The sequence below is a fragment of the Lissotriton helveticus genome, chromosome 1_1, assembly GCF_964261635.1.
Source record: "Lissotriton helveticus chromosome 1_1, aLisHel1.1, whole genome shotgun sequence".
NCBI classification, from domain to species: domain Eukaryota; kingdom Metazoa; phylum Chordata; class Amphibia; order Caudata; family Salamandridae; genus Lissotriton; species Lissotriton helveticus.
Genome location: NC_136057.1, coordinates 1,880,565,708 through 1,880,581,064, shown reverse-complemented (window position 1 = coordinate 1,880,581,064; position 15,357 = coordinate 1,880,565,708). Strand labels below are relative to the sequence as shown.

Below are 15,357 nucleotides of genomic sequence, written 5' to 3'. Positions count from 1 at the left end.
AGTTAGTTTGCCTTCCTGGAATAGCATAGGGTGGGAATGAGATGCTGAGAGTCAGCTGTAACACAACAGCTGTGAACCCTACAAATAACCACTGATAACCCTTGGCACAGCTCTGTGCGAAGTAAACATACTGCAGGTGGCGCATGTCATTAGTGAGATATATTAGTACAGCTATTTGTCTGCTCCCTTCCTGAAATACTGGACTCTGGGAGTCAAGGAGGTGAAATGGCCGGACCAAAAGTACAATCCAGAAATTTTACTAGCTGAGGAATTATGTCAGTAATGAACAGCACACACTCATTCAAGAGACAACCTTGATCAAGAGTGGGGTGAATCAAACCACCACAGTGATCTCCCATTCCATTTTAGCAACTTTACAGTCTATGTGAAGATTGGTCAACGTACCGTGGGCTTTTTGCCTTCTTTCAACAAGGTTTTTCTCCGAAGGACCCCTTGGATTGTAACAGCTCCTGGATAAAGATGGACTGCCAACTCTTCCGACTCCGCAGAACTAAAATATCAGTAGCACAAGAGCAGTTAGAAAAGTAGATCCATTCCATTTTACCCTTTGTTGAGTCAAGGTCAGTTGTATCTCCAAAGATTCCTTTAGTGCCACTGGTTTTAAGAAGGCAGGCTAGATTACAGCTAGAAATTAGCACCAGTGATGAAAGCAAATAAAGCAAAGCTAGTGAGGTAGTTAATCCAGTGCATGATGAGAGGAATTTTAGTTGGGGGGGGGGGGCAAAGGAGGAATGAAGAGATGGAAAAGAAGCAGCTTCAAGGATCAAAACTGGACATGCACACCTGAGAAAACAGCACAGTCTCACCACCTGTGGCACATTTCTTGTATATCAACTAAAATGCATTACCAATCACACTACAAACAAGAAGATACAGAGGAAATCCCCAAATCTCATTGTTCTGGCAAGCATCACAGACAAAAACAAGAGCGCAGATCACATAAGAAGCTTCTGAAAATATTAATGGCTTCTCCCTTCTGCACCTAGTATCATGGCACAGTAAAATTACTCGACTATCTATGGGAAAGTAATATCACCAGTTTGGAATTCATAATAATCAAAAGTTAATTCTAGTAATAAATAACACCAATCAAAAAATAAAAGGAAACCAAAAGAGCACGTGAACACACCGAAATAAAGTAGGGTGTGGGTTGGGACTTCTTGTGTGTGATCTGCACTCTCGTTTCTAGAGACCTGTGGAGGGAAGCCATGGAAGCAACGCCCTTGTAGGACACTGACGTTAAAGCAGCAATAACAGTTAGAACTCTTCAACTGTGCTTGTAAGTGTAGCGAACAACCTGTGGTGCAGTGTGCAATCAAAAAGGTAACACTGGGATAGGACTAATTCACCCAGAAATAATAGACTGGGGGCTTCCTCGGCTAGACATCTCCAAATCTACCATTTCTCACCACATCTGAAATCGGTGCAGCCTCAAAGAAACCCCATTCGTTCCTGCAACTCCTCCAGTTGTGTACTTACCCTACCATGGCACTTTACTATTATCTGTGTGAGCAGTCTACTTCATGGGAAGAGGATGGCTTGGAGGGCAGGTTGACTCCTACCCTTAGGAGGCAAGGCTATACCTGGTCACACCCTTAATTATTTACAGCACCTAAAAGTGAATGCCTTTGCGGTGACATCATAACATTTCTACCTCTACTTCAGCAGTCTGGCATATACCGGATACAGGTTTCTACTTCAACCATTCTTTGTTCTCCTCTTGAACAGTTCTTGACTTTTAACATTCCTAAAGCGAAGAAATCTTGCCATGAAATCCACTTCTACCATCTTTGAACTGGGCGTCCTCCAGGGGGTACTCTCCCATCTATGACCTAAGGGTCTTAGAAGAGGCAAAATGTCAACTTCTGACACTCATGGTAGCTCAGATCCCTTCTCTTCTATTGCTAGGTCCTCCTTAGACACCTTGAAGCACTCAAATCCGTGTTTCCCCTATTTCTGGATGCTGCTCCTACACCTTCCTATATTCCTAGAACTGAGATAGAACTCCCTACACCATCACACCTCCAGATATATCTTGGCCGCTCAGTATTTGTAAATTCCAAAATGCACCATTCCAAGTCCATCACTTCGCCATGGAGAATCCTCAGGTACATCCCTCCATTTTTACCTCTCTTAGTGGTGTGAAATGGATGGAGTATACTACTCCACCTTAAGTAATCCTAAAGGTTGGAGGCTTTCCAAGCATCGTTCTCCTCTCCCATTGCTTTAGCAGGTGGATGAAAGTAGAGGGAATACTGTCCCAAAGCATTCCTACAGCTTGATTCTCCTACACAATATGAATGTTTTGTGATCATGAAACAAAGGAAAGGAAGTCAACATCTACAGGCAGTTGCCAAATATCAATGTGTTTTTCCATTTTTCCAAGAAAATGGAAAAATGTATTGTCAGTTCAGAAGTAGAGAATAACTGGTACTGCTGGTTTAATTCCAATAGAAATAATATAAAAAATGTTAAATCAACTTGGAGTATTCACCGAAAATAATTTGGAAACATTGTTTTTAGCCACCCACTTTCCTTTTGGTGCACCATGGCACAGCTCATGAGGGCGTACTGTTATTCTTTCACCCTCTTTGTCGATTATATACATTTTCATATGGGACAGTAGAAAAGGAGTGAACAGATTTTGAGGCACAACATGTCTTTTAAACCAATATCCTTTCTACTACTTATGTAGCTGCTACTGTATTCCTTCAGTGGATGCAAAGATTCTAGACAGCTATAGAACGTCTTCCAAAAACATAGTGCCTTCTTACCCATCTGACGAGGTGTACAGGTATGTGATCATTTTTAACACTCCTATAGTATTCACTTGGAGAATGGAAACTACCAAAGAAACTGCACGTAGCACCAATCTAGCAGGAATGGCAATGTCAAGAGACACTAGGCTGGTAAAGGCCTCTTGACTGAAGACAAAACGATCATGATACCATCTTTTAATCTGTTAGATTCCACCATGTCCACTGGAGTTCCAGTGATTCTTACTCCGTCGTAAGAAACTGTGTTCCAAACAGACTTGCGTAGGATATTTGCACGGTTTTGTATAGCAGATGCCTGGATTACGAGAGTCTGGGCTGGCATGGAGACTTGGATACAGGAGTGGGAGATGAAATCGGTGCTATGTTCAATCTTACTCATCAGGCCCAATTTGAAACGATTCTCTTGGTGGAGGTAGGAATTTCTAATTTAGACAAACTAAGCCAAGATGAAGTCTGTTAGCAGAAATACAATTATAATTCTTGTTAATAAAAAAAACAAAATCAGCACAAAACTTGAACAGAGACCTATTCTTGAAGCCTGCCAATACTGCAATATACAGAGCTGCTTGACTTGAAAAGCTTTGCTCACATGAGCATCTTTATTATGTTGTTGCTGTTCCCTGAACATTTTTGTATTCCAAAACGCTCAGCTCGAGAAAGTTTTTTCTTTATAATTCTCTGGTGCACTTATTTTTCTGTGTATTCCTGGGTATATGACAATCTATCTAGGAACACCCAGTAGGCCAGCTGTCTCACAGCCCGAGGACAAGAACTGTTAATACCAATGTTCCATTTGCATTTAACTCTGGCTAAACTCGACTAATTTACACATTAGAGGTGTGTGCTAAACCCCAGCCTTTCTCACACTCTTTCCCTCCTTTCCTGGTTTTTACCTTGTTTGGCTTTCCAGTGACTATCCTGGTCATTGGGTAATGGATATTCCAGTATTTAGGGAAGCTTAGGCAACTAACTACTGGATTTTCCCTTACAATCTGATCTTGACATTAATACTAACATCATTTAGTAGTTATCTAGGTTAGATACACAAAGATCTTGAGAAGAGCTACTTCAGCTGAGCTGTACTGCTTTTCAATTGTGTACATTCCCTACCTCGACTGGGGGTTAACATGGCCACCTGGAAAATGAACTTCTGACTCCTTACATTCTGCAAAGGTAGAAGACAATCATTGGTTGTTAGTTACTAGGGGTTAACTGAAATGAAAAGTAGATAAGTCACTGGCTTTGCCTCATGACTTTTTGATTCCCACTGTTGAATCAAGCACCAGAGAGTGTCCTTTCCCTTGACCACTGGTGCTCAAGTGTACACAAGACAGCAATAAAAAGTGTGCTTTAGGGAAAACAATGTATTGGAGAAGAGCTCCTGGGTAGACAGTTTTTCTTTCCAGAATGAGCCATGCCTTTAGCAAAACTAAAATTGATGTCTGTCCATGGGATGACACACATGGTTACTTTCCCTTGGGCAAGGATGGTTCTCAGTGGGACATGCCTGGATTGCTCTCCTTAAGTGGACAATGGTGTGTGAACAGTCTTAAGTGGGTAACCTCTAGGAGTCCACTTTAGTTAAACAGATGGCTGAATCAGGAGGCCTGAATCTCTTCCTTAATCTGCCCTTAAGTGCAATAAGAGCCGAATGTAAGACACCTCTGTCTGGTGGAGAGTGGCAGGTCAGTGAAAAACTACTGGATGCGGCCCTTCAAGTACAGAGTAGTGAAAAGAGATTTCTGGGTGTTAGAAATCTAGATATTACGGAATCCAAGAACCACGCTATTGGGGGCCACCAGGTTCAAAGAAGAAGCCAGAAAGCCAGGACGTAAAACAATGTCATGGCATCTGCAATGGTGGTGGCAGGCCAGAGACATGGCCTAATAACTCTTTTTGATGCACACACTTGGACATTTTCACATATGCACACACAGTTGCATGACAGACATCTGTGACTTCTGAAAGTCTCATCAGGAGAAAAGCTGGACATAATAATGGACAGCTTATTCGAAGTGCATGGAAATTACATAAGTATATTGAATGAGACCCCCTAGACATTTCCAACATACAAAGTGAGCAGTACGGCAATAAATGTTAGTGCAATTTGATGCAATAAAGCCAGAATCTCTATTTAAGTAGAATATTTTAATTCACTGTCTTAGCGGTGAACAGTTGACTGAAACACAAACATAATACTTATAATAAACTAAGGCTGCACTGCATTTTCGATTCTCTATGCCACGGAGACGCAAATTACAGGTTACCAGAAGAATACAAATTGAATCCTGAAAAGCAAAGGCTTTTGCACAGGGGAGAGAGCAGGCTAAATGTGCTGGCAGAAGCAACGATTAGTTCTAAGATTCAGCTCCTTGCAGTTGCATGGAGCACTGTGCAGAAGAACATAATTAATGCAACACATAAAGCTGGCAAGCAACTCTTCGGGGAATTGCCATTCATCAAAACCTTCAAAGCAGTGACAAGCCTTCTGAAAGCAGGGGTGGAAGCTTATTAGTAACCTCTTGAATGTTTCCTCCTGCATGCATTTACCGTTCATACAATCTATGACAGAAGCGGTCATTTGAAAGACCAGTTCCCACTCTCAAACAATTTCAGGAATGACAGGACCAGAAAAACACCTCTCATAGCCACAGCAGAGAGACAGCATGCAGCAAACACAGGAGAAAAACTTCAAGGATAGGGTAGACTTAAATTTGAATCATGGGAGGGAGGCATCAAGGATGGGCCATCTCAGTCTGTGAAGATGAAAAACATTTCTTAACCACTGACGTAGCCAGGGAGTGTCCTTTGATACTTATGCAATTATGACAATTATTTAAGTTGGTTGGAAGGCAATATCACACTTAATATGTAATTCTTTTTTTAAAGGAGATGCTGAGGTGTGGATTACATGATTGGGGGTTGGAGATGCCATATGTGTTATGGAAGTAATGCTTCGGTTTAAAAGTGGCAAGGGCTGATATTTTCTGTTGATGGGAGGGAGATGCCAGTGACAGATATTTACTGCTTATCAATGAGAGAATGCAAGGACAAGTAATTATTGTGTATGGATGGAAGAAGCCAGGGATGGGATGGGAATTTTGTGCTACCAAACAAAATTGGGCAGAAGAGGTAAATAATCAAAGCCAAGGAAAGTGGGGAGTGGAGAGCGAGCGTCTACGTGTACAGTGAGGTGCAGTGTCTTATTCTGTTTATTCTCAAAATAGAGTTGGGCAAATCTAACAGATATGGTATCAGAAAGCCCTTCCTCCACCTACTGTTTTTCCAGACTGAAGCTGGCCAAATTAAGACATTTCCTACCACTGCAAATACTCCAGAAGGCTCACAATTTCTGTTTCTCTTGGTCTGCCAGGAAACAGGGGATCTTTTTACTCCTCTGCAAGGTCATCTGATTAACCGGATGCTGCACGATCTCATCAACAGTGATGTAGGACAGTCTGCCATAGAGGTGGCTAAAAACAGATTGGCAGCTCAAGCAAACAGTTGCCAAAGTCCCAAAAAATCAAATACATTGAAATACACACAAGAGGAAAGTACGCACACATTGATCTGGAAATCCCATAACCATCACCACCAGATCAGGTAAGGAGAGAGAGAGGTTAAAGGAAGTTACACAGCAACACCCACCACCATTGTGAAAGTCTGCACCCCCGATGCACAGGGAAGTGATAATACCTGCTGGCCTTCATCTGGCTTCGATAGCCATTGCGTGCCACTCTGGTCACCGGGCCAAGAGAATGATACAATCTGGTCCTGTTGGAGTCCATCATAAATGGGATGCATTACACAAAGTATATGGAGGCAGCCTTGCAGTAAGTAAGCAGTGGTGTGGAGAACAGTCCCAACATGCCCCTTTCAATTCAGCTCGATACTCACACAAACATACATTCCAGATGAACAAGTTACTTACCTTCGGTAACGATGTATCTGTAACAAACATATACTAGTTATAGATTCCTTACTTTAGAATTACCCCAGGCGTCAGACTGGATCTGGAGAAATTGTTTATTAGCAGTAGCCCTGCGCGTCGGTGGGTGGCGTCAGTCGACCCTGCATCTGTCGTCGCTGGGATGATGTCGCAGTATCTACAGATGCCACCCCTGCACGCTGTCGTCAGTTCTGACATGACTTTCCACGCCAGAAGCTCAGACCCATGAATGACACTGACCACTGGTGCACAAAACTAGGGCCCGACAAGGGAGTCCCTATGCCTAGAAGTCAGTTCAAGAACGGGGAGGATGGGTGGGGCAGTAAGGAATCTATAACTAATGTATGTCTCCTACTGATACATCGTTACCGAAGGTAAGTAACTTGTTCATCTGAAAGAGACTATTAGTTATTGATTCCTTACCTTAGAATAGATACCCCAGCAACACCAACCCTGGAGGTGGGTCTGAGAACCAAGTTCACACCAGGAAGTCATGGAGAACAGAACGGCTGAAAAAGCTGTCTCTCCAGACTTGGCTGTCCAGGCAGTAATGCTTTGTAAATGTTTGCAAGGTGCAAACGTGTGCAAGGATGCCCACGTGGCTGCCTGGCAGATGTCAACCAGCGGAACTCCAAGTCTTCAAAGTAAGGAGACGAAGAGGACAATTATGCGGTGGCTCAAAGGGAGCACACATAAGATAAGTGGGGAAAAGATTCAAGTCCCAATGGGGCATTACGAAAGGAGGAGGAGGAAAGAGAGGAGTAATGCCCTTCAGAAATCTGTTAGCAATAGCGGACTTGAAAAGAGAAGGCTGATCAGGAAGGTGAAGATAGGCCGAAAAATAGCCTTTAAGAGTGCCCAGAGCAGAGGCCTACTGGGCCAAAGAATGAAGCTGAGAACCTCTGAAAGAGGGGCAGAAAGGGGATCCACAGCCTGCCACATGTGTTCAATCTACAGACGTATACCGTTTTAGTGGAGGGACGCCTGGCTGCCAAGATTACATTACAGACTTCGGGAGGAAGGTCGAAAGCTGTCAACTGTCACCGCTCAAGCTCCACGCAAGGAGGTGGAGGCTGGACAGGTTCGGTGGAGGACCGTCTCCTGCTGCTCAACAGAAAATCCTCCCGAAGAGGCAGTCTGATCGGAGGATCAATGGCCATGCTCAAGCGCTCGGGGTACCAGACTCTTCGTTCCCAGGCCAGAGCTACAAGAATGACTTGGGCCCGGTCGCGCTTGATCTTCAGCACTCTGGGCAGAAGTGGTACAGGCATAAAGGCGTACAGGAGGCCGCAATTCCACTCGCGGCGAAAGGCGCTGCCAAGCGAGTGCCGCCTTGGAAACTCTAATGTGCAGAACAGCTCACATTGCGCATTCTCTTCGGTGGCGTATTAATCTAACCAAGGCTCTCCCTACTGCTGAAAAAAAGACCTTCCACCACCTCCGAACCAACAGGGATATATATGCCTTGATGTTCCAGCTATGTCCAAAGGCAAAGAGCCTATCCACATAGGGTCCACGACCACACCCGCCCTGTTTGTTGCAGTACCACATGGCGGTGGTGTTGTCCGTGAACATTTCCACTACTCTTCCTCTGACAGAGGGAAGGAATGCCTTCAGTGCAAGACAAATTGCCCAGAGCTCCAGAAGGTTGATGTGGAGCCCGGACTCTGCCGGAGACCAGAGGCCTCTGAACTCCGCCTCTCCCATGTTGCCGCCCCATCCCAGGAGTGACACATCCGTCACTGCTGTGTACTCTGGTTGGGAAAGGGAGAGAGATCTGCCGTTCATCTAATACTGGTGTGTGAGCCACCACTGCACCTGACTTGCAGTCAACCCCCCCCTTCCCCCGAGATCTGGACGACTTTGGAAAGATTCCCCTGAAGCTGCGCCCACTGGAACTTCAGTTCCCACTGCAGGGCCGGCATATGCCATCTGGCATGATCCACCAGCAGGATGCAGTAGGTCATGAGGCCCAGGAGCCTCAGGGTCATTCTCACAGAAATCCGGCATAGAGGCTGAAACATCGGTATCATGGCCCGAATATCCCAGACTCGCTGTTCAGGAGGATAAGCCAGAAACTGAGCTGTATCCAGAACTACTCTGATGAAAAGAAGCTTCTGAGAGGGAATCAGGTGCGACTTTGGCACGCTGATAGTGAACCCAAGCGAGAGCAGGAGGTCCGCTGTAGTCTTGGACTTTCCTGGCCAGCACTTGAGTGTTTCTGGCCAATATTTTGACCAGCAATCTCTGCCGCACTAATTAATTTGACTCATCAATTATAAATTGATAAACAAAAAGATATTTTTAATAACTGGTATTTTTACCGTGTAACAAAACTGTGCTAAATTTTTCAATAATGTAATATTCATGCGGAATTATTTCTAGTGGCAAAAAGGTTTTAGATACTATTTACACCCCGATGTGAAAGTTCTGAACCTCCCCATTGCCCCTTGGTGTTGATGCTTTTCTGGTTTTGTGTGAAAAAATGAGCAATGTGTAAGGTTTTTTCCAGGCAAGACTTTTTTTATAAACGTTAACACCAACAAAAATTGCTCTGCAAGCTTATGGACTTTATTTGATAAGCTAGCAAAGTGTGGCAGTTAAGTACCTTCACATTACACACCTCTAGTAAGCTGTCTTAACCTGCAATGCATTAAATAAAAGCCGGTTTATGACTTAGCAGACGTGCTTTATTTCGGTTTTTAACTTGCTGTTACTTTAGTGACCTGTCCAGGATAAAACCATCTTACTCTGAAATGTGTGCATCTCAAGAAGGGTTCTGGATAAGACATTAAAGTGGAGTAAAAGAGGGCTCCACTGCCTTGTAGGTATGCAGGGTATTTACCGCCTCCAAGTCTTTGGCATTCTTGTGATGGTTCGCTTGTTTTTCCTTGTGCTAATATTTATGGATCAGAATAAACAGTTACGGTTGTGCCACAAGCGGATAATTCATGCTCTCACTACTAAATGTAGCTTAGCTTTTTGCCACACAGTCCTATTCCAATGCTGAAAAGCCTAATATGTTTGTAGACAAGACTCATGAAAAACTGGTTTTAGCAACATGAAGAGGGTTAAACGGGAGCAGAGGAAATATTTATAAACTATTAAAAAAGAGCAAACGACCCTGACTTAAGGTGGTTTACTTTGCTCTGAGCTCAGTCAAGGGTGTGCAAAGATGGTAAGCTAAACATCTTTGCTCAGCCTGAGGTAGCTAGAAACTTTCTTGACAAGAAGAAAGAAATTCAAATCAGGGCAGATGCTGGGGCCATCCTGGATAGTTGACGAAGTGATTTCCATTTTGCTGTATAATGTCCTATAAGGCTGGTGTGATCTGCGAGTTAATAGCTGGCTCTTAAGTTGTAACTTTTATCAAAACAAGGATTTCTCATTTCTCTTTCTCACCCTCCTACTTTGGAGGGGGGGGGGGTTCCACGAGTATTTTATTAACCTTTTCATGGGGGGTGCGGCCAAGCCGAGGACCAAGATGGCCGCTCGTACCTGAAGCTCTAAAGCAGCACCGACAGAGCAGCCTAATTTCAGCACTGCACATTTTTCAGCATGTCAGAGTTGTGGGGGTTCATCCTGACCCGCTAGTGACATCTTGGGCTTGAGTGCGGGATGCAAGACACCGCATGCAGCGCGGACGCGACCACTGGCAGCTGCGGCCTGATGTGGCCCTATGAGGCCAGTGGCAACAGGGCCCGCGGGTGAGCCTGAGGGCGGGGCTTCGCACTGCTTGGCGGCTGGGCCTCACTCCAGCCAGCTGCCTTTGCAGCCTATACGTCTGAGGTCCGTGAGCCGCTGCACACCTGCAACCCACAGCTTGGGGCCTGTCTCCTGACTGCCGGATACGACTCCCGAAACCCAGAACCCGAGGGTAGGCTTAATTAATTATACTCCTGTCGCGATCCTACTACGGCTCCGTCAGCTACCCGTGGTGGAATGCACATGCACGGACACCACAACACAAAGTGTAAGCACGATTTATTCACTAATTAAGTGGCGTAAGGGGACCGCTACTGGTGAACGACTGTATTTTTCATTGCAGGCCTGCATGAGGGGATTATAGGAGGACGCTGCTGGCACCCTGCTTGACGTCGCATGTACACGGCTTGCTTGGCAAAATCATGGAGCACACTGAATTATGGTGCGGCACTCTGCCGAACTGCAAAATAGAACATGCGCTAGCACTGTGCTACGGATCAAGAGCGACTGCAAGCTCCTGGCAAACGGCACATGCCAAAGGTGAGACACTTCCAGCTTTAAACGTCTCGGTTCTGCCATTAAACGTGCCTTTTGTTTTCCCCCCTCAGGCCACCACCCACCCTGCATGATGGGGCGCAGAGATCCTCATCAGTGTCTCTTGACCCTCGACTCTACTAAAACCCCCAGGCACGGTGAAGATTAGCTGCGTGGCGCAATGCCCAGGTTGCCAGGAAGTGGACATCACAGCGCCAGAGGGGACGTTGGCCATTCTTGCAGAACTAAAGGCTGGATTCTGTGCAGTAGATGCTTGGCTGGACAGTATCGCCTCAAAGTTGGAGACAATGCATGAATGCCTTGATCAACAGGTGGCACATATTTCTGCAGCGGAACAAAGTATATCGGACGTTGAGGATGCACACTCCACCAATACTCATCAGATTGATAAGCTTGAAAAATCATTCAAACAGCCGCCAAGGCGGAAGACTTGTTGGAAGCGAGATCTCGTGGAAGCAACATATGTATTGCAGGAATCCCCGAATCCACGAACATGGGATGCATGTGCAGCTATGTTGAGGGACTTATCACTAAGCTTTTCGGCAGGGAGGCCTTCTCAGCTTCGTTTGTGGTAGAAAGATCTCCTGGACCCCGGCCCATTCCCGGAGCACTACCCAGATTGATTATAGCCAAACTTATTAACTATCAGGACAAAGACTCTATGATCCGACTCGCCTGCGAGAAGGGCTCAGTGCAAAAACAAGACATGATACCAGCATTCTACCCGGATTACACCCAGATAGCGCAGGACACATGCCGGAAAATCTTGGAGGCAAAGCGAACCCTTTGTAATGCGAACATTAAATACTTGATGCTTTATCTAGCAAGACTTTGTGTTCACCTTAGTGGTAAGACGCATATATTTCAAACAGTGGATGAAGCTACTCAATTTTGCAAGCTCCACCGCGCGGAACTCCATTTCGCGGATGAGGCGCCTGTCGCTGTGTCTCCTACCCGCCTATCCTCTGAGTGTTGTTGGTTGTTCTCTGATGTATGCAGAAAGCAGGCCATGACCCAGTAGTAGCTCTATTAACAGACAATAGAAGTGGTCTTCGCCTCCACTGATGCCTGCTGCAGGACATTTCTTTTTTGTGTGGGACTTCTAAGTGCAGCAACAATGTTGGTGTGATAGACAACATGTAGTTCTTTTCCAAACTAACTCAAGCTCGTAATTGAAATATGCACATCCATGGTTACTTAGGTGCACTTTTTTGGCATTGCCTTTTCCCCAGGGATGACTCCTTTAATGCTTGTTTGTTTTGTCATTGGGATACAATTATTGGGATTATCTGGCAGCAGTTCTTGTATTGCCAGGAGTGGGAGGGGGGGTATTGGGACGACTGAGGTTATATTGTCCGTTTTTGCATGCCTTGCTTTTTAGCCCACTTTGTTGGTCTCACTGTATATGCACAGTACATATTGTTTTCAACATGAACGATACATTGAATCTTAGGCGGCACTGCAACACAAGCTTATCCATCACCTTCTCTGACTCAGATTGCCCGTGCCCTCATCCAACACGACTTCTGATAATTCTTCCTAACAGTGTGCATCCTGGAATGTGCGTGGTTTGTTTAATCCCCAAAAGGGCCGGCAAGTGGTACCATATTTATCCGGACACGGGATACCCCTTCCTTCAGGAGACACTGCGCGCCCGGCACAACACCACATTAACCCTCATCTTGGGGCACCAACCGTTTTTTTCAAATTACAGCACGTACTCCTGAGGGTATGTATCCTCATCCACATGGCGCTGCCATTTGCTGTAAGTGAGGTAGTCGCCAATCATGAAGGTCGCAATTTGATTGTAGCAGGGACACTAGGCACCGCCCCCCTACTGTTAGTTAACCTTTATGCACCAAACATAGATGCACCTTAGATTTTCACTGATATATCAGCACACCTTACTCGCTTACATTCTTCTACTATACTCTTGTGTGGGGATTTCAATCTCCAAATGAATCCGAAGATCGATACTACTGGCCCGGGCCATTTTACAAACCCACATTTTATGCGCGCATTCACTGAACTTGCACAATCCCATCACCCAACAGATGCATGGAGACTCAAGTATTCAAATAGTAGGGAGTACACGTTCTACTTGGTCCCGAATAGATTATTGCTACATTACACCAGACCTAGCACATGCACTTACTGATATTTCGCATGTACCCAGAACACTATCTGACCACTTCCCTGATACAGATATCGGGCAACTTGCCACCACATGCACCCTGGCACTTTCCCACAAATGCGTTATTAGACAAAATCTTCCGTACTGAAAATCGGGAGGCAATTACTGAATATTTCAGCATAATGCAGGCATAGTGCAACATTTATTAACATTATGGGATGCTTTTAAAGCATATATCAGAGGGTTCTGCATAGCAAAACACTTTGGAGTACTCCGCTCCATTCACAGAGACTTAACACAAGTGGAACAAGCCCTAAAAAGACTTGACATCGAAATGCTCATGGTAGAGCATGCTGCGCACTTATGGAGGCGAGCAGCACTTATGCAAGAATTTCAAGACTTAGCCCATCGTGAGGTCAAGTTGATAAGCAAATATACCAACGCAAGAATGTACGGCGAGCGGAGAGAGACCTAGTCGCACGTTGGCCAATACTTTGGGCCTCCATACCAAACGACCATGATCCTCCTCCATCCACCTCGATGACTGCACCGGAACCAAAATGTGAAAAGACATCATACACACCTTTCTCCAATACTACACCAACCTTTATGCCTCTAAAACTAATGCAATTACAGACATTATTGTAGACTACCATACTGAAACTACCGTGGACTGGATGGAGAAGGGGCAGCAGCAATTTCTAGTGGCGCCCATTACTTGCGAGGAAATTGCACAAGCCAATGACTACCTTAATGGTAAGTGTGCCCCGGGTCTAGAAGGCTTTACGGGTGCGTTCTACAAAGCATACAAACATGAGGTAATCTCGTATTTTCTTGAGGTGTATGCGGAAGCCTTGTTTTGTGGGGTTCCAGACAGTGCGAGAGGCAGCCATAACTCTTCTGTTGAAGCCCGATAAACTACCCGAATATTACTCATCCTATCGTCCATAATCTCTCTATTTTTATTTATTTTTTAAAGAGTTTTATATAGCGCAAACAAGACCCGAAGATATCGGGCATCAGAGCGCTTTACATAGCACCAGTTTCGTTACACATTCATTTTTGTCAGGCACGGGAAGGTTAAGTGATTTGCCCAGAATCACAGGATGTTGAGCGTCGTTGCGGAGGCTTGAAGCCGGTTCCCCAGCTTTGACATCAACCGCTCTAACCGTAAGGCTACATCCTCTCCTCTTATTGAACCACAATAACAACATTATGGCTAAGGTGCTGGCTACCCGCTTATCGCTTCTCATTAATTTCAGCGTTACAGACCGGGTTTGTCATCAACCGGTCCACTTCAGTAAACTTGCGAACAGTGTTCAGAGTGCTTAATCAAATTAATCCGGACCTCCCGGCTACAGCAGTCCTATTGGATGCTGAAAAAGCATTTGATTCCTTAGAATGGCTGTTTCTATTTGGTACATTGAGCAAACTTGGCTGGACTAAGGGCTTTTATGACCATGTCTGCCTGTTCTATACAGCCTGAACGAAGTGCCTTAAAGTGAACGGCAGTATCACAGATCAGTTCCCATTGTCCAGAGGAACACGACAGCTGTGCCTCCTGTTGCCTTTATTGTTCATAATGGCAATGGACCCTCTTGTTCGACACCTACAGGAGCGAAACTTGTCCAGAGGGCTGCAATTCCAGCATGGCCCGTTACTGGTGTCATCGTACACTGATATTATCCTTAGAAACCCTGCGACAAACCTCTCTCCAGTGTTGAGAGAAGTGGTCCATTTTGGAGCGCTATGTGGCCTCAAGATCAGTTGGCCTAAATCCGAAATACTTCCATTACCAGACGCCACAGTTCAGGCGCCTTTGGACTTCCCCCTCCGGTGGTGCTTAGACCCCCCCTGGATACCTTGGTGTCTATTTACACTAAAACTAAACACATTTATTGAAAAATGGATCAAACTCCCCCACCTATGGCCGGTAGAATTGCAATAATAAAAATGGTAGTACTTCCCCAGTTTCTGTATTTGTTTCTAAATATTCCCATCATGCTCTCTAATGCCTTTTTTAATAGCCTCCGAAGCTCCTTAATGCGGCTAATATGGGCGGGAAAACAACCTAGGATTAGTTGGAGTACTTTAACACTGCCATACGAGCGCGGAGGATTTGGGACCCCGACTTCTATCTCTACTATTTAGTTGCACAGGTGCACTTCTCTTACCATTGGTACTATCCTGATTCACAACTTCAATTCCTTAAGCCT

At 45.1% G+C, this 15,357-nt stretch overlaps 1 protein-coding gene across 11 annotated transcripts in view; it reads right to left on the bottom strand.

The window, feature by feature from the left end:
* RALGPS2 (Ral GEF with PH domain and SH3 binding motif 2) overlaps positions 1 to 15,357 on the bottom strand; it is an 890,309-nt gene that overhangs the window by 103,451 nt on the left and 771,501 nt on the right. For 8 of the 11 annotated variants that reach the window (XM_078642169.1, XM_078642158.1, XM_078642140.1 and 5 more), the window contains 2 exons: positions 6,495 to 6,572; positions 406 to 511 (listed from right to left, as the gene is read on the bottom strand). In XM_078642169.1, the coding sequence (XP_078498295.1) occupies positions 406 to 511; positions 6,495 to 6,572 (184 nt within the window). The remainder of the gene's footprint in view (positions 1 to 405; positions 512 to 6,494; positions 6,573 to 15,357) is intronic. The other 3 variants (XM_078642188.1, XM_078642196.1, XM_078642205.1) reach the window with 1 other exon arrangement.